Source organism: Oncorhynchus keta, chromosome 28 (genome assembly GCF_023373465.1).
Source record: "Oncorhynchus keta strain PuntledgeMale-10-30-2019 chromosome 28, Oket_V2, whole genome shotgun sequence".
NCBI classification, from domain to species: domain Eukaryota; kingdom Metazoa; phylum Chordata; class Actinopteri; order Salmoniformes; family Salmonidae; genus Oncorhynchus; species Oncorhynchus keta.
This window is the reverse complement of record NC_068448.1, coordinates 30,319,879-30,341,211: the sequence shown is the minus strand read 5'-3', so window position 1 is coordinate 30,341,211 and position 21,333 is coordinate 30,319,879. Positions and strand designations below refer to the sequence as shown.

Below are 21,333 nucleotides of genomic sequence, written 5' to 3'. Positions count from 1 at the left end.
ATGCCTTGGTCAAAACTTATATCTGAACATCAAATGCTTCTGTTAATTGCTGACCAGCACGTGTCACTAATGTGCATTGTGTTAAAAGCTCATAGTAATTAACCGTTTTTCGGCACAATTTGGTGAGAGCCACCAAAGGCTTCAGAAAGCCTTGTTTTCCCATCACTAATCTTTGACATAGAAGTAGGGGCTTTCTCCTTGAGGAAACCTACTGGACAAATACTAAAAGAGCATAATTTCCATAACCTATAGGTAGGTGGTATGTAGGTAGCTAGGTAGGACTGGCGTCTAAACAGATAGTTCTATAACATGTTACATATTACACAATATATGGTCTAGACTTTGCATGTAGGTTTCTCACTCATGGGTGGCACAAATTGGGATATGGGAGATGGGAATGGGTGGGTATATGCAAATGAGTCATGTGGTATTACTGTTCTACCGTATACAAAACATGTATATAGTAAGTACTACACTATGAAGGGATACTACAGTGTGTAGTATAGTAGGTCACATTTTATTTGTAGGGTCTAGATTTAAAAAAATATTTATTTTACTCTGTGGGCATGAGAGTTATTTTAGATACTCTTCAAAGAGGTAGGGTTCATACGTTTTCGGAAGATGGGCAGGGACTCCTCTATCTGAATTTAGGGGGAGCTTGTTTCACCATTGGGGTGCCAGTACAGTGAAGAGCTTTGGTTAGGCTGAGTGGGAGCTGCCCTCCCGTAGGGGTAGGAGGGCCAAGAGACCAGTGGTGTTGAAATGGAGTGGTCGGGTTGGGATTTGAGCATAGCCTGACGGTAAGCAGGGGCAGTTCCCCTTACAACTCCATAGGCAAGCACCAGGGTCTTGAAGATGATGTAAGCTTAGACTGGAAGCCAGTGGAGTGTGTGGAGGAGCGGGGTGCATGAATTTGGTGGCACAAGCGGGGAGCCCAGCTAGCAGAGAGTTGCAGTAGTCTAGATGGGAGTTGACAAGTGCCTGGATTTGGACCTGCGGCTCTTCCTGTCTGAGGAAAGGCCATATTCTACGGATGTACTCTGCTTTGATGTTTGCAGAGAAGGACAGAGTGTTGTTGTCCAGGGTCATGCCAAGGTTCTTTGCACTCTGGGACATTAGGGGGGGGGGCAATTTAGCCTATGTTTTTTTTGTCCCCCCACTTTGGTTCTGCAATCACCATCTCCCACAAATTAATTTGTCATTGTCACGCCTTGGTCATTGTATTTTGTGTTTTCGTTATATATTTGGTCAGGCCAGGGTGTGACATGGGTTTATGTTATTGTATTTTCGTATTGGGGTTTGTAGTATTTGGGATCGCGGCTGATTAGGGGTGTTGTATAGGCTTGGCTGCCTGAGGCGGTTCTTAATCAGAGTCAGGTGGTTCTTGTTGTCTCTGATTGGGAACCGTATTTAGGTAGCCTGGTTTCGCTTTGTATTTCGTGGGTGATTGTTCCTGTCTCTGTGTAGTTTCACCAGATAGGCTGTAATTCGGTTTCACGTTCCGTTTGTTGTTTTGTATTTTGTATCGTTATTTCATGTGTCACATTTTCTATTAAAGTCATGAGTAACCACTACGCTGCATTTCGGTCCGACTCTCTTTTGACAAACGAAGAACGCCGTTACAGTCATTTTGTCAAATTACGTGTTTGAACTAGTAATGTATCAATATTTATCGTTTACAAATGAGCTATGACAGCCAATAAAGATATAGCACAACTTTGGATTTCATCCCCTTCTGATTTTGACCGTTTTTATGGAGTGATCTTCTCTTGTCCTCTTGCTTCGGCCATGCAGTGCGCCTCATAAAACGGATTGCTTTCCTCGTTATGAAATTATCTACTTTGCCCTGTCTATCAAAACATTACCATATACACTGATTGTTTAACGCAAAACTACCAAAATTATTGCTGATGAACCTGAACAATTAAAATACAATCTATTGTAAACCCCTTTCAGCAGGTATAGCCAGATGAGAGTTGTATCTCCGGTAGCTTACTTTTATTCCGGTAAAACACTATTTTCAACAGCGCATAGATAATAACCTAGCAAATTACATAGGTTGTCACGCAACTAATAAAGCCTAATGTCAGGCAAGCCATTTTAGCATTTTAATGCTGAAGGTGCCATGCAGATGTGCAAGGTCAGGAACAGGCCGACTACCTCGCACTGTGCGCATGTAACGATGTACGCTGGAAGTCGGGAAGCAGGTTCAGGGAGTGAATACATTTAATTCATAAATGAACACAACAAGAAACACAAACAGCGCACCGACATGAAACAGGAACAATGACGACTGGGGAAGAAACCAAAGGGAGTGACATATAAAGGGCAGGTAATCAAGGAGGTGATGGAGTCCAGGTGATTGTCATTATGTGCGTAACGCTGGTGACAGGTTTTTAAAAAAAGTTTTATTTATTTTTATTAACAACAAATAAATACAGAAAGTACATGAGAGAACACAAGTATATATAGATTATATACAATGGACAATCGAGGTAAAGAACTTAAGGGACATAGATACACTTATAATTCTAACAGCTTTTTTGTTAGTAGAGTATTTAATTGTCTTAAAATACAGTTCAATTTATTTTTGTAGGGTAAGAAAATGTTTTTTTTTTGTTTGTAAATTTACATTTGTGTATATGAAATTTGGCCAAAAGAATAATGAAATTAATTACAAAAATATGTTTCAGCTTATTTCTATCGTATATAAAGAATCCAAGCAGTACATTTCTCCACAATAGTGTAAAATCTTCATAAATGTGTTAGATTATAAATCTACTGATGTCTTGCCACAGTTTTCTTACATGAATACATTGCCAAAAAATACACTGTTTCTGGGTGGTTATTACAGAAAGAGCAATTTGAGTTGATGTTTTCCTTAAACTTCTTCATATAGTGGTTGGCAGGATAATATTTATGAATAATTTTAAAGGAACCTTCCTTAATTTTTGTTAACAAGTGTGTGTGTGGCAACATCCAAACTTTTTCCCAACAGATATTATCAATAAATCCATTCCAATAAGGCATGACATACTGCAAGGTATCAATACAACATCCTGCTGAAACAAGGCTCGTATCACTCTGTTGTTGAATGGACCAAAAGAGAAACAAATATTTTTTACTGATGAGTCAACAGGGTCAATGGAAGGTAGGCTCTGAGGGTCAGGTCTTGACACGTTCCTGAATAACAGAGCAACACCTGAGGGAAGGCATCTAAAACAATTGCAAAATATTTAGGTGTTAAAGGGACCTTGTAAAGTGATAAGAATTCCTTATAACTGAGTAAAAGACCATTTACCAGTTGGCTCACCAATAGGATATTATTTCGGAACCAATATTCTATAAACAAAGAATAATTTTTATACAATATATCCAGATTATTCCATATATAATATCTGTGTGGAGAAAATGTGTATTTATAAATTAAGGACTATGACAAGAAAACCTGCCGATGAAAAGCAGAGAGTTTCACTGGAACTTTGTCAATCAGGTCTATCTCCTTGCTTATTTTACTGTCAAGAAATAAAGATAGAGCGCCATATGTTAGTCTAGAGATACCTTCAGCCTTGGTTATTAGGACTCTAACTTCAAAAGATAAGTCCCTCTGTAGCCATAGATTTAGCTTCTTCTGGGTTTTTTTAATAAGAGGGTTAACATTTAGTAAGCCTCTAGACTTCTGATCCTTTGTAATGGTTATGCCTAAATATGTAAGTGCTTCTTTTACTGGAATACCATAATATGAAGGTGTCACACAATCTTTGACAGCTATGAGTTCACTTTTATCGAAATGGGAATTTGGTTAGAGTCTTTCAGAAAGAGTATAGTATCGTCAGCCAGCTGGCGTATAATGATTTCTTTACCAGCTATGGAAATACCTTGTATAGGACTATTATTTAAATCATTTGCAAGAAGTTGGGTGATTAATAAAAATAGGTACGGAGAGATAGGACAACCTTGGCTAATTCCTCTCTTTAACTCAAATCTAGGTGAGGTGCCATATTTCAATTTGATAGAGCTGTTACCGTTTGCATAGAGAGTCTTAATAGCCTTACAGAAAAAATCCCCAAAGCCAAGTCTCTCAAGGGAGTGGAAGAGAAATGGATGCTCTACTGTGTCAAATGTTTTGTAAAAATCTTTTAAAAAATATGAAGCTATCCTCAGTTATTAGGTCTGAGTAGTCAAGTATGTCTAATACCAGTCTGACACTGTTAGAAATATTTCTGTTCCAGGGCCTCCCGGGTGCCACCAGAGACTCTGGGTTCGCCCAGGCTCTGTAGTAACTGGCTGTGACCGGGAGGTCCGTGGGGCGACGCACAATTGGCATAGCGTCGTCCGGGTTAGGGAGGGATTGGCCGGTAGAGATATCCTTGTCTCATCGCGGCCGGGCACAGTGAACGCTAACCAAGGTTGCCAGGTGCACAGTGTTTCCTCAGACACATTGGTGCGGCTGGCTTCCAGGTTGGAGGGGCACTGTGTTAAGAAGCAGTGCGGCTTGGTTGGGTAGTGTATCGGAGGATGCATGACTTTCAACCTTCGTATCTCCTGAGTCCATAAGGGAGTTGTAGCGATGAGACAAGATAGTAGCTACTAACAATTGGATACCACGAAATTGGGGAGAAAAAAAGTAAAAAAATAAATATGTCTGTTCCTCATGAAGCCAGACTGTGTTTCATCAAGGATTGCATCCAGGACTTCTTTAATTATTTTTTGCAACTAGTAAGGCTAATATCTTATAGTCATTATTAAGAAGACAAATTGGACCCCAGTTATCGATGAGCAGCACTTCTTTTTTAGGCTAAGTGTTATTAACCCCTGACTCATTATAGCAGGGAGAACATTGTTTTTAATACTCTCTAAAAAAGACTTCAAATAGGAAGGGAGCTACTTGTTCAGAAAATAATTTGTAAAATTCTGATGTAATTCCATCAACACCTGGTGATGTATTGTTCTTTAGATGTTTTATAGACTCTATAATCTCTTCAACTTTGATGGGTTCATCACACTGTTTTGTTTCTATATCACTGATAGAGTGAACATTATTCAGTGAGTTAAAAAACATATCTGTGAATTCCTGACAGTACGTAGAGCTATACAATTTTCTGTAAAAATTGCTACAGTATTTAGTGATTCATTTTTTGTGTTATTTTTAGAGTGAAATTTCTCAAGTCTAAAAAAATAGGATGAATTCTGTTCTCCCTCCTCAATCCATTTTTTCCTATATATAATAAAGGCTCCTTCTGCTTTTAATCTATATATATATTATCCAGTTTCTTTTGTAACTAAATTAGTTCCATCTTCTCCTCCCCCGATAGGCCGGCTGGGGACCTCTGAGAAAGTGAAGTTATCTTAATGATCACCTTTTCCTCTTCAGCTCTTCTGGTCTTAGAAAATATGGTAGTAATATTGCTAAGGTATTTGGACACCTCAAATTTAAAGAGCTCCCAGTTCTTGCAATAAGATTTTTCTTCACAAGCCCTTTCCCAAAAGTGTGAGAGCAGACCTTTAACCTCAAATTGAACTATATCATTATTTAATAATGAGCTATTTAGCTTCCAGTAGGATGCTCTATCAAGGTTAGTATCAGGGGTAAATATTTTGATATTAATGTAAATGGCCCTATGGTCTATGAGGGGAGTAGTACAAATATTTGTAGTAACACACTCACTACCAATACATTTGGATATAAGCCACAATTCTATTCTGGATTGTCTGGAACCTGTTTTTTTACTCCAAGTGAATGATCTGTAAGCTGGAAACCTCTCTCTCCGTATATCAGTAAGATCAAACATTTCCATAAAAAGTATTAAACCCAAATTCTGATTGGTTGGCCTACCTGGGGGCCATCAATCAGTTGAATTATCTATAGTAATGTTAAAGTCCTATCAATAATAACGAATGGGGAAATTGAGATAATCAATGAAGTATATGTTTCTCTATAGATTCAAGCAACTCATCATTCTCATGTTTGGTGTTGTACCTGTAGAAGTTTACAGTAATGAGCGTAATGTCATTGTAACTGATCACAGTCACATTCTGAGTGTAGAATATTACCACCAAAACTATTTTTTATTGTAGTGACACAAGCGGAGCGTTCAGATCCATGGGAAAGCCAAATATCGTTGCCCCACTGTGACCTCCAGGAGTTGGTATCAGCCGAAATTGAGTGAGACTCTTGAAAAAAGCAAAAATCTGTTCGAAATTGTTTAGCAAATAAAAATAAGGCCTTGCGCTTCACATTGTTTCGTAAACCCCCTAGCATTAAGAGAAACTATAGACAAAGACAAAACAACAAAGATGATATAAAAGTATAAACTGTTGTAGGATGAGTCAAAGACGTAGGAGCAGTGAACGTAAATGATAAGGAACCGAGATCTGTACCATTTAAGTCAATTTAAAGTGAAAATAGCTTATTCCATAAACTTTGAGCTAGACGTTATCCGGCTTTGAAATTCAACTCAACTGAAAATTATGTTCAAGACCAAACCAAGGGTTCTTGTAGTAAGAGAGACTATTAACCCTCTTTAGTGTAATCAGGAACTATTCTGAGACATAAAATGCAAAATAATAATTTATATAAAAGTTTACCTACTATTGTAAATGCATATGAAAACTGATCATAAACAATTTGAATAAAAAAGGTTTTACATATACACGTTCCTAAGACATTTTTTTGGAAATAAGTATTAATAACTAAATAGAACAATAACCGTGTAAAGTCAGAGCAGACCTGTATGCCCTTTAAAACAGTATCTTAGTTACTGTATACATACAAAATAAATACAACTTTCAGACTTCTTCGTAAGTTTTTAAACAAAATAGCTCTTCTGGTCATACAAGAACAAACTAAACTAAATACCTGAGTATTCCGAAAAATAGTCACCTGATGCTTGTTAGGTAAACAACATAAGGAAAATGAGAATACCATGGCTTAAACCATCAATCTGTTCCTTCTGGTGAGATTTTAGGGAGGAATATGGATTTCTGAACCGTTGATGAAGCCTCGTCCTCCGACGAAGTAAGCAGCCTTTCCCTCATTTCGTGCTGTCTTGATCGTTGGCCACAACTTTTACCTTCGTTCTATGTCCTCCGGGCTGAAATGCTTGGCGAAACGCATACCATGGCTCTGAAGGAAGGCGTTCTTCCTAGCAGCTTTCCAGACAGCATCCCTGTAGAATCTGGCAGTTAAGAGGATGATGATACCCCTTGGTCTTGAATCGTTTTGCTGTTGCTTCTTGCCGAGGCGATGCACAACGTCGATGGTATCACCAACTTTGTTCTTCTCTCCAGGCAAAACTTCTTGGCAGATGCGGACAGCCACTCCTCACACATCCTCATTCTCCACCTCTGGCAAGCCGTAGAGTCTCAGGTTCCATCTTCTTGTGTATTGTTCCAGATCACTGAGATGTCTATGGTAGACATTGTTATTCTTTTCCACCTTTTCCACACTTTTTTCAACTTTTGTCACTCTCGTTTTCACAACCTTGATTTCACCACATGCAAACTCCACAGTCCTTTTCAAGCCTTCAATAACCATGGTGTTTACATCTACCATTTTCTCAATGGTGTCAGACCTGGAGTTGATGATTAAGGAGAGGGTAGCCACGATGTCAGAGTTCATGTTGGGTTTTTTGGAGGGTGGAGGTTTGCACGTAGTGCAGTATTTATTTTATTTATTTATTTTATTTCACCTTTATTTAACCAGGTAGGCAAGTTGAGAACAAGTTCTCATTTACAATTGTGACCTGGCCAAGATAAAGCAACGCAGTTCGACAGATACAACGACACAGAGTTACTCATGGAGTAAAACAAACATACAGTCAATAATACAGTATAAACAAGTCTATATACAATGTGAGCAAATTAGGTGAGAAGGGAGGTAAAGGCGAAAAAGGCCATGGTGGCAAAGTAAATACAATATAGCAAGTAAAACACTGGAATGGTAGTTTTGCAATGGAAGAATGTGCAAAGTAGAAATAAAAATAATGGGGTGCAAAGGAGCTAAATAAATAAATAAATTAAATACAGTTGGGAAAGAGGTAGTTGTTTGGGCTAAATTATAGGTGGGCTATGTACAGGTGCAGTAATCTGTAAGATGCTCTGACAGTTGGTGCTTAAAGCTAGTGAGGGAGATAAGTGTTTCCAGTTTCAGAGATTTTTGTAGTTCGTTCCAGTCATTGGCAGCAGAGAACTGGAAGGAGAGGCGGCCAAAGAAAGAATTGGTTTTGTGGGTGACTAGAGAGATATACCTGCTGGAGCGTGTGCTACAGGTGGGAGATGCTATGGTGACCAGCGAGCTGAGATAAGGGGGGACTTTACCTAGCAGGGTCTTGTAGATGACATGGAGCCAGTGGGTTTGGCGACGAGTATGAAGCGAGGGCCAGCCAACGAGAGCGTACAGGTCGCAATGGTGGGTAGTATATGGGGCTTTGGTGACAAAATGGATTGCACTGTGATAGACTGCATCCAATTTGTTGAGTAGGGTATTGGAGGCTATTTTGTAAATGACATCGCCAAAGTCGAGGATTGGTAGGATGGTCAGTTTTACAAGGGTATGTTTGGCAGCATGAGTGAAGGATGCTTTGTTGCGAAATAGGAAGCCAATTCTAGATTTAACTTTGGATTGGAGATGTTTGATATGGGTCTGGAAGGAGAGTTTACAGTCTAACCAGACACCTAAGTATTTGTAGTTGTCCACGTATTCTAAGTCAGAGCCGTCCAGAGTAGTGATGTTGGAGAGGCGGGTAGGTGCAGGTAGCGATCGGTTGAAGAGCATGCATTTAGTTTTACTTGTATTTAAGAGCAATTGGAGGCCACGGAAGGAGAGTTGTATGGCATTGAAGCTTGCCTGGAGGGTAGTTAACACAGTGTCCAAAGAAGCGCCGGAAGTATACAGAATGGTGTCGTCTGCGTAGACGTGGTCCTTCTGTGGCTCAGTTGGTAGAGCATGGCGCTTGTAACGCCAGGGTAGTGGGTTCGATTCCCGGGACCACCCATACGTAGAATGTATGCACACATGACTGTAAGTCGCTTTGGATAAAAGCGTCAGCTAAATGGCATATATTATTATTATTATTAGAGGTGGATCAGGGACTCACCAGCAGCAAGAGCGACCTCATTGATGTATACAGAGAAGAGAGTCGGTCCAAGAATTGAACCCTGTGGCACCCCCCATAGAGACTGCCAGAGGTCCGGACAGCAGACCCTCCGATTTGACACACTGAACTCTATCAGAGAAGTAGTTGGTGAACCAGGCGAGGCAAGCATTTGAGAAACCAAGACTGTCGAGTCTGCCGATGAGGATGTGGTGGTTGACAGAGTCAAAAGCCTTGGCCAGATCAATTAATACGGCTGCACAGTAATGTTTCTTATCGATGGCGAATAGGATATCGTTTAGGACCTTGAGCGTAACTGGTAAAGAGGGGAATTCGTCATCTTCAACAGCATTCGAAAGCATGCTATTATCCATAGGCGAAGCGTAGTTATGGCGTAGTTATGGCAGTTGTCTATAAGCACGTTTCTCTCTTGTTGATTAGCAATAGAACGGCTCACTTCTTCCTTTCTTTTTTTGTCATGACTTTGCATGGACATGCCGAAATAAATTATCCAATTATTATTCCAGTCACAGGAAAGGTCTTATATCTTGAACAAATAAAAATAGTAATGACTGTAAACTTGTTTTTTTCACAATCTTTCTGAAATTTGGTACAGAGCTCGGTAAAAAAGCATCTGTTCAAGCCGCCATCTTGGCACCCCGCTGGTGACAGGTGTGCGCCCCAATTATCAGCCTGGTGACCTAGAGGCCGGAGAGGGAGCGCACAGTGACAGCGCAGTTTGACTAGGCTACTGATATTGCCTATGGTTGTTCGCCATGCAAAATAACTTGTAGATCAATATCTGTCAACACAGTTACATGCAATTCGACACTGAAGGAGAGGAAGCATCAGTTGTCACAAAAGATGAGAGATATTTTCAGAAGGTAGAAAGAATGTAATATAAGCTAATACATTTAGTGAACCAGCGATTCGTAACATTTTATGTATTTTCTGACCGATGCATTTGGATCGGTTTGGGGTCTGTGGACCGATGCACATGTCTTAAACATTTGAATCAGAGACTGATGCGTATCGGTGAATCGTTACTTCCCTAGTATGAAGTATAGTAATCTACAGTATACTACACGATTATACTAAGTACTACACGATCGAGGGATACTACAGTGTGTAGTATAGTATTCTACAGTATACTACAAAATTCTATATTAAGTACTACACATGATCAAAGGATACTACAGCATGGAGTATAGTATTCTACGGTATACTACAGTTTACTACAGAATTCTTTAGTAAGTACTATACTATTCTATAGTAAACAGGGGCATTGTTTCATGTGGGAGGGACTAACGAGCTGTGGGAAGTTGCCTTATAAATCCTGCATTCCCTCTATGCTGTTTGCATCTTGTCTATCCATGATCATGTTCATCAGGGCATGAAACAGAATACATATTCTTTGTTTATGCAACATTAAACAGAAAGCATTTATTATTGGACCAGGTAGACCTCTCCCTGTTTGAATACATTGTCCTTAGTTTGGTGCCTAATGAACATGACTCATCGATGCATGCAGGTACTACCTGTGTCTACAGCTGAGGGACGACATGCTGTCCTGGCGTCTGCCCTGCTCCTTCGGGACCTACGCCCTGCTAGGTTCTTACACGGTGCAGGCGGAGCTGGGTGACTATGAGCCAGAGGAACACGGGCCCGACTACATCAGTGACTTCCGTTTCGCCCCCAACCAGACGAGGGAGCTAGAGGAGAGGGTGATGGAGCTTCACCGCAACTACAGGTCAGGGCCTGACCGGCCACGTGCCAGCTCATCATTGTAAATAAAAAGCCTCCGGCACAGGTCTACGCTGTCGGCATAGATTCAAATACAATTAAAATGGTAATTACCTAACAATTGCATAGTAGAGACGTTGGTTTCATTGACACAAGCATCAGTATGTACCAAGAACGGACTGGGACTGGAATTAGCTACATTATTATGGTTTTGAGCAAAACCCACAATTTCCACAGGCCCACTGGGCTAAAAATGGACAAGCCTATCTGGCATTTGCCCAAATCCCCCTATGGCCAGTCCGCCCCTGATATGTACCATTTGGTACTAGGTCGTCACCAATTGTGTTGAATTCTCAATACATGAACGTATATGGATAGTAGATAGACAATTAAATGAGTTACACACAATTGACTCATGCAAACATTCAAAACATGCAGAAGTCTAACATTAATCAGAGCCTGAGCAGACAACATTTTTGTGCCACAACCATACATCAACCACGAATTCCAATGACAAACCTGCGTACTATAACCCAAACAGACCGATTGTTCTCTTTATTCAAAGTGCTGTAAGTTGTGGTGTCGTAATAGTCCAATGACAGCCTCTGTGTTCTCCCTTAGGGGAATGAGTCCAGCGGAGGCAGAGGTGAACTTTCTAGAAAATGCCAAGAAGCTTTCCATGTATGGTGTAGACCTGCATCACGCCAAGGTACAGTATGGAAAGATTTACAAATTGTGTTTGTTTGTGGTGTGGTGTTGTTGTGTGTGCGTGCGTGTGTGTGTGTGTGCGTACTGCTACATTATAGACAACAATGTAACTAAGAATGTAAGGCTGCAAATATGGTTTAGACTAATCAGCAGGAAAACATTTTAAAAGAATAGTCACAAAATGTCAACTTGATAGCCTGTTCGCATCTAGCGCTTGTTACTTCATGTTACTTCATCTTATCTGTCTGGATTGGATCCGTATGATAGTGACACACACACACTTCTTCGCCATCCCTGACCTTCCCTCCCTCCCATTGCACCCTTTGTCTCTGACAGGATTCAGAGGGCATTGACATCATGCTTGGCGTCAGCGCCAACGGACTACTCATCTACCGTGACCGTCTGAGGATCAACCGCTTCGCCTGGCCGAAGATCCTCAAAATCTCCTACAAGAGGAGCAACTTCTACATCAAAATACGCCCCGGGGAGGTAGACAGACCATATTATGTTATCTTGTAGCCTACATTATGCATCTTGTTTGACATTACTTCACTTCACTTGAAGTCTACACTAACTCTGCAAAACAGTTAATTGCAGCCAACTGTATAACTGTGACAACTCAGTTAAGTGCCACAAAGCATGACATGGTTAAAAAGGTCAACCATTATATCAATCTTTACAGTTGTTTCATGCTTTCACAATAGTTAGGATTTCGAGCATGGCTGCTGTGACCTGATGTGCCAGTTGTCCTATGCTAGCTTAATGCTACAGTAGGTGTTATTTAACATATTCTATTGAAGTGTCACTTTTGAATCTTATCTGGGGACTCAGTGAGCCATGGAATAATTGGGCATGATTTGTTTCAATGTGGGCTATTTATAGCGGTCAAGTTACTATTCTTAAAGATTAGGGAGATGTGGGATGTTTTGTGGTCTTGGAAGTGGGAACGGTCTTCTTCTTCTGTTGCCGAGCACTGGGACTTCAAAGCATGGTGGGCTGCGTGTAAGGATATGCTTTCATCAGGGATTTTGCTCTCCAGAAGTGTTAGTGTCTCATTTTGCTTGCTCTGGTTCTCCTCCTAAAGTGATTATCTACCAATGGTTTTCCTCTCTGTTCTGCTTTCTGCGGGCCTATGTATCTACAGAATGTTAGGACTCTATTCAGTCTGTATCGCATTTTCTTTTAAATGTAAAGGTAAATTCCGATTGAGCCTACATATGCAGCGTTTCTGTGTATTCTCTGTTAACAAGGGAAAGTTGGCCTTAAATTAAAATTACTCTGTAGCGCTGTAACTTCCGTGATACGAGTTGAATAGAGACCCTAATCTGACACTGATATCTTCATTCAGGGATTGTGTAAGATCTTTTCTTCCAACTATCTACTTCAAAAGCACTAAAACCCACAGTGTAATTACTGTATGGGCACAGTTTTCAGTACTGCTGTGTAGTGTTTGAATGACACACTCTTACTGCTTAGTGAATAGAGTACAATATACAGGGTGCAATTTCCTTGTTTTTTTATCAAGGGTCGTGAGATGGTTCCAAGCACGCACGCATGCACGCGCACACACACATACACACACACACACATGCTCCTTCACCCCCTCGATTCACTCCTCCTTTTATCCCCCACTCCTCCCCCATCTCTCACTCCTCCCCTCCATCCTCAGTATGAACAGTTTGAGAGCACCATCGGCTTCAAGCTGCCCAACCACCGGGCTTCCAAACGCCTGTGGAAGGTCTGCATTGAACACCACACCTTCTTCAGGTAGGCAACTGCCCCTCACTGGTGACAAATGCACGTACCCGCACCCACACAAACACACTCAGCTTAAGACACTAAGCATCACACAGCTCATGATACATTGCACAGCAACAAGCAAATCAAATCAAATTGTATTTGTGACATGCGCCAAATACAACAGGTGTAGTAGACCTTACTGTGAAATGCTTACTTACAAGTCCTTAACCAACAATGCAGTTAAAGAAATAGAAAATATAAAATATTTATTAAATCAACTAAAGTAAAAAATGTAATAAAAAATAACACAATAAAATAGCAATAATGAGGCTATATTCAGGGTCTATGTGCGGGTGTACAGGTTAATCAAGGTAATTTATGAATTGTTCAGCAGTCTTATGGTTTGGGGGTAGAAGCTGTAAAGGAGCCTTTTGGACCTAGACTTGGCGCTCCGGTACCACTTGCCGTGCGGTAGCAGACAGAACAGTTTATGACTTGGGTGACAGGAGACTTTGACAGTTTTTTGGGCCTTCCTTACACAGTTTGGTTGAGCTTTTAGAAATGGCAAAGAAAAAGACTGCAACGTTAAGTGTAATTTCTTAATTACCAGCCACTTTTACCTCTGTCAAATTTATGCTCCAGATAGTATGACACTCTCTTTCACACTAGAAATGCCGGGCCTCGATACTCTAAGCCAATGACGCGTTTTCTTGACATCAACATTCTAACAGTCTGATAAATACATGAAATATATGCTATTGCAAAAATAATCATTTGGTTGTGTTCATGAAGGTCTTAGGTAACATTAGAATATGAAAGAAAATGTACTTCAAAGAACACAATATCATTTTTATTGGATATGTAAAATGTAGGCTATATGTACAAACGGAAAACCACTAAAACACCACAATTAATTCAAGTGTTAAAATCCATTAACTCTCTAGAGTCCTACATTTACGCGTTTCAAGATTGTTTTGATTACGCGGACTAGGATATGTTCCGGTCAGCCTCAGAGAACAACATTGAATTATACACTGACTCAGTGAGTGAGTTTATAAGAAAGTGCATTGGAGATGTTGTACCCACTGTGACTATTTAAAGCTACCCTAACCAGAAACCGTGGATGAATGACGGCATTTGTGCCACCCCCCCTCTCCTTCTCCGACGTGTGTAAAACATTAAACAGGTTAACCCTCGCAGGGCTGCTGGCCCAGATGGCATCACAAGCTACGTCCTCAGAGCATGCGCAGACCAGCTAGATGGTCTTTTTACAGATATTCAATCGCTCCCTATCCCAGTCTGCTGTCCCCACATGCTTCAAGATGGCCACCATTGTTCCTGTACTTGAGGTCGACCGATTATGATTTTTAAACGCCGACACCGATGCCGATTATTGGAGGACCAAAAAAAAAAAAGCCGATGCCGATTAATCGGCCAATTCTTTTATATTTATTTGTAATCATGTCAATTACAACACTACTGAAGAAACACTTATTTTAACTTAATATAATACATCAATAAAAATCAATTTTGCCTCAAATAAAACATTTAACATGTTCAATTTGGTTTAAATAATGCAAAATTATTTGGCACCCAAAAATACAGATTTCCGATTGTTATGAAAACTTGAAACCGGCCCTAATGAATCGGCCATTCCGATTAATTTGTCGACCTCTGTCCTGTACCCAAGAAGGCAAAGATGACTGAACTACTTATTTTTCACCATAATTTGGAAATAAATGATTTTCTGGATTTTTTTTTCTCAAAGTTGAAGTGAATCCTATGATGAAAATTACAGGCCTCTCTCATATTTTTAAGTGGGAGAACTTGCACAATTGGTGGCTGACTAAATACTTTTTTGCCCCAGTGTATACTGTATATATATGTATATATAACTAAAGACAGACTGGTACATAAATAAAACTGCTTTTAACACAAATTCTAACAATGACAGTGTGTTATATAGACTTATTTTGAAAAGTCAAGGACGGAAGGAATATGACTTTAAAAATGGCAGAGTAATTAAACATGTACATTCTAAATGACGATCTCGTGTTAATATTTAATAAAAAATATAAACATTATAGTGTCGATCTCTTTAAACCTTCATACTAAAACTGAGTCTCTCTATAGGTTGGTGTCTCCAGAGCCCCCTCCCAAGGGCTTCCTGGTGATTGGCTCCAAATTCCGCTACAGTGGGCGTACCCAGGCCCAGTCGCGTCAGGCCAGTGTGCTGATCGACCGGCCAGCTCCACAGTTTGACCGTTCGGTTAGCAAGAGGTACCTGCTGCCTCGCAGTGTGGACGGAGGTAAGGACCGGACTATTACTGTACTATAACATCATGAATTTGTACAACATACTCACCACTTAGAATATGGGCCCACTCTGTAATTCTTTTCTTTATGCCGCTTTGTCAAGTAGGTCCTTGTTTATTCATTGCTATTTCAAATTTGCATCAGTACACTCTTAGAAAAAAGGATCCAAAAGGGTTCTTCGGCTGTCCCCATAGGAGAACGCTTTTTGGTTACAGGTATAACCCTTTTTGAGAGTTATACCTGGAACCAAAAATGGTTCTTTAAAGAGTTCTCCTATGGGGACAGACGAAAAAGCAAATTTTTTCTAAGAGTGTACATTGCAGTGGTAGGCAGATAGAATAGATAGCATCTGATTGTACTGTGAATTATTTTGAACTTTAAACAGGCTTTGTACTATTTGAGAACAACTGTTGTATTATTGAATGTCCATAGGACATTGTTATACATAGGCCGGGAATCAAGCCTAGGCGCGTTATTGAAAAGAAGATTGCACTTTACTTCTAGGTGATTTACAATTGAGCCGACATCTGAAGGGTTTAACATAAATGCATTCTCCTCGAACGTCTGTGAAATGACCTTTAAAAGGTTAATTGTCTGCAGCTCAGTGTGCAGAGCTGCAACACACCCATAGCCGTGGGAAGTATACAGTCGTGGCCAAAAGTTGAGAATGACACAAATGTTAATTTCCACAAAGTTTGCTGCTTCAGTGTCTTTAGATATTTTTGTCAGATGTTACTATGGAATACTGAAGTATAATTACAAGCATTTCATATGTCTCAAAGGCTTTTATTGACAATTACATGAAGTTGATGCAAAGAGTCAATATTTGCAGTGTTGACCCTTCTTTTTCAAGAACTCTACAATCCACCCTGGCATGCTGTCAATTAACTTCTGGGCCACATCCTGACTGATGGCAGCCCATTCTGGCATAATCAATGCTTGGAGTTTGGCAGAATTTCTGACTTAGAATATGTGGACAACCACAAAGACCTAGGTGTCTGGTTAGACTGTAAACTCTCTTTCAAAACTCACATTAAGCATCTCCAATCCAAAATTTAATCTAGAATCGGCTTCCTATTTAGCAACAAATCCTGCTTCACTTATTACTTCACTTATCACTTCACTTATTATTATTATTACTTATGCTGCTAAACATACCCTCGTAAAACTGACTATCCTACCGATCCTTGACTTCAGCGATGTCATTTACAAAATAGCCTCCAACACTCTACTCAGCAAATTGGATGTAGTCTATCACAGTGCCATCCGTTTTGTCACCAAAGCCCCAAATACTACCCACCACTGTGACCTATATGCTATTGTTGGCTGGCCCTCGCTTCATATTTGTCGCCAAACCCACTGGCTCCAGGTCATCTATAAGTCTTTGCTAGGTAAAGCCCTGCCTTATCTCAGCTCACTGGTCACAATAGCAGCACCCATCTGTAGCACGCCCTCCAGCAGGTATATTTCACTGGTCATCCCCAAAGCCAACTCCTCCTTTGGCCGCCTTTCCTTCCAGTTCTCTGCTGCCAATGACTGGAACGAATTGCAAAAGTCACTGAAGCTGGAGACATATCTCCCTCACTAATTGTATGCATCAGCTGTCAGAGCAGTTTACTGATCATTGCACCTGTATATAGCCCATCTGTAAATAATACACCCAACTACCTCATCCCCATATTGTTATTTATACATTTATTTAGCTATTTTGCACCCCAGTATCCCTACATGCACATCATCATCTGCACAACTATCACTCCAGTGTTATTGCTACATTGTAATTATTTAGCCTCTATGGCCTATTTATTGCCTTACCTCCCTAATCTTACTACATTTGCACACACTGTACATAGATTTTTCTATCGTGTTATTGACTCTACGTTTGTTTATCCCATGTGTAACTCTGTGTTGTTGTTTTTGTCGCACTGCTTTGCTTTATCTTGGCCAGGTCACAGTTGTAAATGAGAACTTGTTCTCAAATGGCCTACCGTGTTAAATATTTCTAAGTAGGGGTGCTGAGGTTGCTGCAGCACCCCCTGAAAAATCAGGAAATAAAAATATATATTCACAAACGTAGTGCACTGGGCCTTTACAGGTCCTGTATTAGCGAACCAATGTAGTGCATGCATCCCCGCCAAACATCTTCCCATGGCTATGAATGCACCTTTGAATGACTCCTGGCCATAATCTATGTTCTGACTCCTGAATCAGTTTACCCTGCCTCAACTCTAAGGAGATAAATACTTACCTGTAAAATGGATGTCAATGTAAACAAATTGTAATATCGATCAATCATAATTTACCGTACAGACAATGTTGACCTTTCTCTTGCTTTCTGTGAGCCAGGGCTGACTAGCTTTTCTCTCTTTTCTCCGCCATCCTTTGTGTGCCCTACCCCCATCCCCTGCCCAGCCTCAGCCCTGGGAGACAGCATGGACCAGCTGTCCCAGCGCAGCTCCAGTGATCACACCCAGTTCCTGTCCAGAGAAGACCTGGAACAAGAGGGCAGTCTGGACCTAGACCAGGATCAGGATTACCAGGATCAAGACCAGGAGTACCAGGATCAGGACGAGGAGACTGATGGTTTTGCCGCGTCCGCCAAGACCATGGAGCTGAAGGTACAAGGCGAGACAAGGGTGGCGGACCCTATATTCATAGTAGATGATGGCTCCCTTTTTCCTTGAGTCCTCTCCATGATAAAGGATCACTGGTGAAAGACAGGTGAAAGGATAAAGGATCATTTTCTGCCATTTTGTAAGTAATTATTTTGACAAATTCACAGTGTATTAAAGTAGTCAAACGTTTCGTACCATTTGGTCCCATATTCCTTGCACTCAATGACTACATTAAGCTCGTGACTCAACAAACTTGTTGGACGTATTTGCAGTTTGTTTTGGTTGTGTTTCAGATTATATTTTGCCCAATAAGAGCTGAATGGTGAATAATATATTGTGTAACTTTGGAGTCACTTGTATTGTAAGTAAGAATAGAATATGTTTCTGAACACTTCTTTGTTAATGTGGACGCTACCATGATAATGGATGAACCGTGAATGATTGAGAAAGTTACAGAGGCACAAAGATCATATACCCCCCCCAAAATGCTAACCTTCTCTGTTATTGGTAATGGTGAGAGATTAGCATGTTTTGTTGTAGCCTCTGTAACCTTCTCACTCACTCCTCATGATTCATTCATAACCCAAAGCACAACCAAAACAAACTGCAAATGTAGTTGTAGTCATTGCATGCTAGGAATGTGCAAAGAAATACTACAATACTTTAATACACTATACGTGAATTTGTCAAAATACTTAAGACTTCTTCAAATGGGGGGACTAGATACATAGGCATTGTACGAATACCCTTGAGTTCTAAATGGTAGGCTTTTTGAGTATGCGAAAATAGATTTATAGTTTATACGTTTTATAGAATGTGAAAATTCAGCGTTTCATCTAGTATAAATCGCTGCACAAAGGAAGATAATTGTATTTTCATACCCATGTGTGTTTGACAACAGCTGATGATCATAATAGGGAACTCACTCTACACAAATGAACAAATTGCGGGGAACAAGTGTGATTGCGCATTAGATGACATCTTCTCAGTATGGATGAGCAATAGGTTGATATTTATTGCTTAATGCTTACGTTTTTACTAAACAGTATGTTCTAAGTAGTATGCAGTACTATTAGTACATAGTATGTAGTTGAAGTAAGTAGAAGGCAAGACAGATTTCAGACACGGCCATTAGGTTTCTAAACGGTAAAACAGATAATGAAAATACCCTCAAATAAAAGATGACATTGTGTACTGTCGCCTCTTATGAAATATTCAATCTCAAATCGAAAATGCTTGAATATAAAGCAGGGGTGGGCAAATGTTTTGGCTCAAGGACCACATCGGGATTTTGAAATTCAACGGAGGGCCTCACACATTTTGTTATAACCGATTTGTTTGTCAACAACACGGGACGTAGTTTGCCCACCCCTGGTATAGAGACAATGTGGTTCACTGTCCAAATTCACATGACAGTGAGTGAAAGTCTATCTTTCTACTTAAAGTGGATGTATTGTTAGATCCCCCTTTTTATTATGGCTGAATTGGACGCCTCTTCTCCAGAGCTAAACAACCGAATAACATTCTGTGCATGTGTTACAGACGCTGTGAGATATGCGAGCTGAGACAGGATCAGAGACGTTATCGCCAGTGGTAGTTTCGTGCCCAAATGTTTTCTTCCAGGTAGAATAGCAGCCTTCATGAGAAATATTCTAGTGTTGGTAACCATATGGATGTTACCGGGATAAATTCTATTCAGTGGGGAGAGCATGCAACACCAGGATACAATGTGAGGCAGTTTTTTTTATGCTTTAGTGAATTATTAGCCAATTTCACAAGTTGATTGCTTGGTTGTATAGATTTTTCCACATAAAATATATGGCATTAACATGTATCCAAAAATGATAAAAACGAAATGAATCCTGAACACTAACCCCCAATTTCACACACACACACACACACACACACACACACACACACACACACACACACACACACACACACACACACACACACACACACACACACACACACACACACACAAGAGGGGGAAGCAGCAATGGAGGGAGCAGCAGATGCATAAAACAAATATTAAAGTAGAGGATCGCGCACATGCTCAGAAGTTTTGATTGTTAAGCTGTCGGGAAGAGGCGTCCAATGTTTTTGGCCACACAGCCACCCCGTTTTATTATTTTAACTTTATTAATATGATTTAAAACAAAATAATCTGGTAAAACAATACCCTTGGTTAGTAAGTTAAATTCAGGTTTGTTAGAATTGTGGTTATTTATCAAATTTAGTTTTTTTAATTATATGCATAAGATACAAAGAAGAACGATTAATTTTTGTCATATTCCTCCCCTTGTAGTTCCAGTTCCATCAATGTCTAAATATGTGCTTTTTGAAATTTGACTCATCCCTCTCTCCTGCATTAATTCTTTTAATTTTTAAAAATATTTTATCAGGCAAGTCAGTTAAGAACATATTCTTATTTTCAATGACGGCCTGGGAACAGTGGGTTAACTGCCTGTTCAGGGGCAGAACGACAGATTTGTACCTTGTCAGCTCGGGGGTTTGAACTCGCAACCTTCCGGTTACTAGTCCAATGCTCTAACCACTAGGCTACGCTGCCACCCCAATTAACTTTAGTCTAATCCATATTCCCTCTGTCCTCGGCTCCTCTTCCCTCCCTTCTGCTCCTCTGCGTGGAACTCATGCCCTTCTCTGTGCTCTGTTTCCTTAATCTCCTCTTCAAATCTAACATGCCGTCTTTCCCCCTCGCCCTGTTGCACCCTTCACTCTCCTAAAATTCCTTTTCTCCTCTTCCTGCTGTGGCTTCCTGCGCCCCACTGAACAACCGCTTCTCTCTTCCCACCTTCTCGCTTGCAGGGTGAGGAGGCAGGCTCGCCAGTAGACTCAAAGCTTGAGGTACTTCGTTTGTGATGACTAGTGTCTGTCTGTATGTCTGTTTGTCTGTTTGTTCTGGGTTTTTGTGTTGTTTATTTCTTTATTCAGCCTGTTCCGACTTGTAGCTAGGTTATTACTCCAAGTGTTATTCCGCATGGACAGTACAGTCATGTCTTTCTTAGATCCCTTGGCGTTGTGCACAGCCTAAATCACATCACTTGACTGGATCACTGTCGTAGTAGTCCAGGGTAGGCTAATGGCATTATGAA

At 40.4% G+C, this 21,333-nt stretch overlaps 1 protein-coding gene and 1 non-coding gene across 6 annotated transcripts in view; one reads left to right on the top strand and one right to left on the bottom strand.

Moving 5' to 3' along the window:
- Nucleotides 1-21,333, top strand: part of LOC118361005 (protein 4.1-like) — a 105,532-nt gene that overhangs the window by 61,449 nt on the left and 22,750 nt on the right. For 3 of the 5 annotated variants that reach the window (XM_052482725.1, XM_052482724.1, XM_052482729.1), the window contains exons 7-13: nt 10,627-10,845; nt 11,460-11,547; nt 11,883-12,035; nt 13,216-13,313; nt 15,420-15,595; nt 18,015-18,220; nt 21,047-21,085. In XM_052482725.1, coding sequence (XP_052338685.1) covers nt 10,627-10,845; nt 11,460-11,547; nt 11,883-12,035; nt 13,216-13,313; nt 15,420-15,595; nt 18,015-18,220; nt 21,047-21,085 — 979 coding nt within the window. The remainder of the gene's footprint in view (nt 1-10,626; nt 10,846-11,459; nt 11,548-11,882; nt 12,036-13,215; nt 13,314-15,419; nt 15,596-18,014; nt 18,221-21,046; nt 21,086-21,333) is intronic. The other 2 variants (XM_052482728.1, XM_052482726.1) reach the window with 1 other exon arrangement.
- On the bottom strand, nt 186-242 carry LOC118361809 (U7 small nuclear RNA). Its single transcript, XR_004821072.1, has one exon. It is a non-coding gene; the product is annotated as a U7 small nuclear RNA (small nuclear RNA).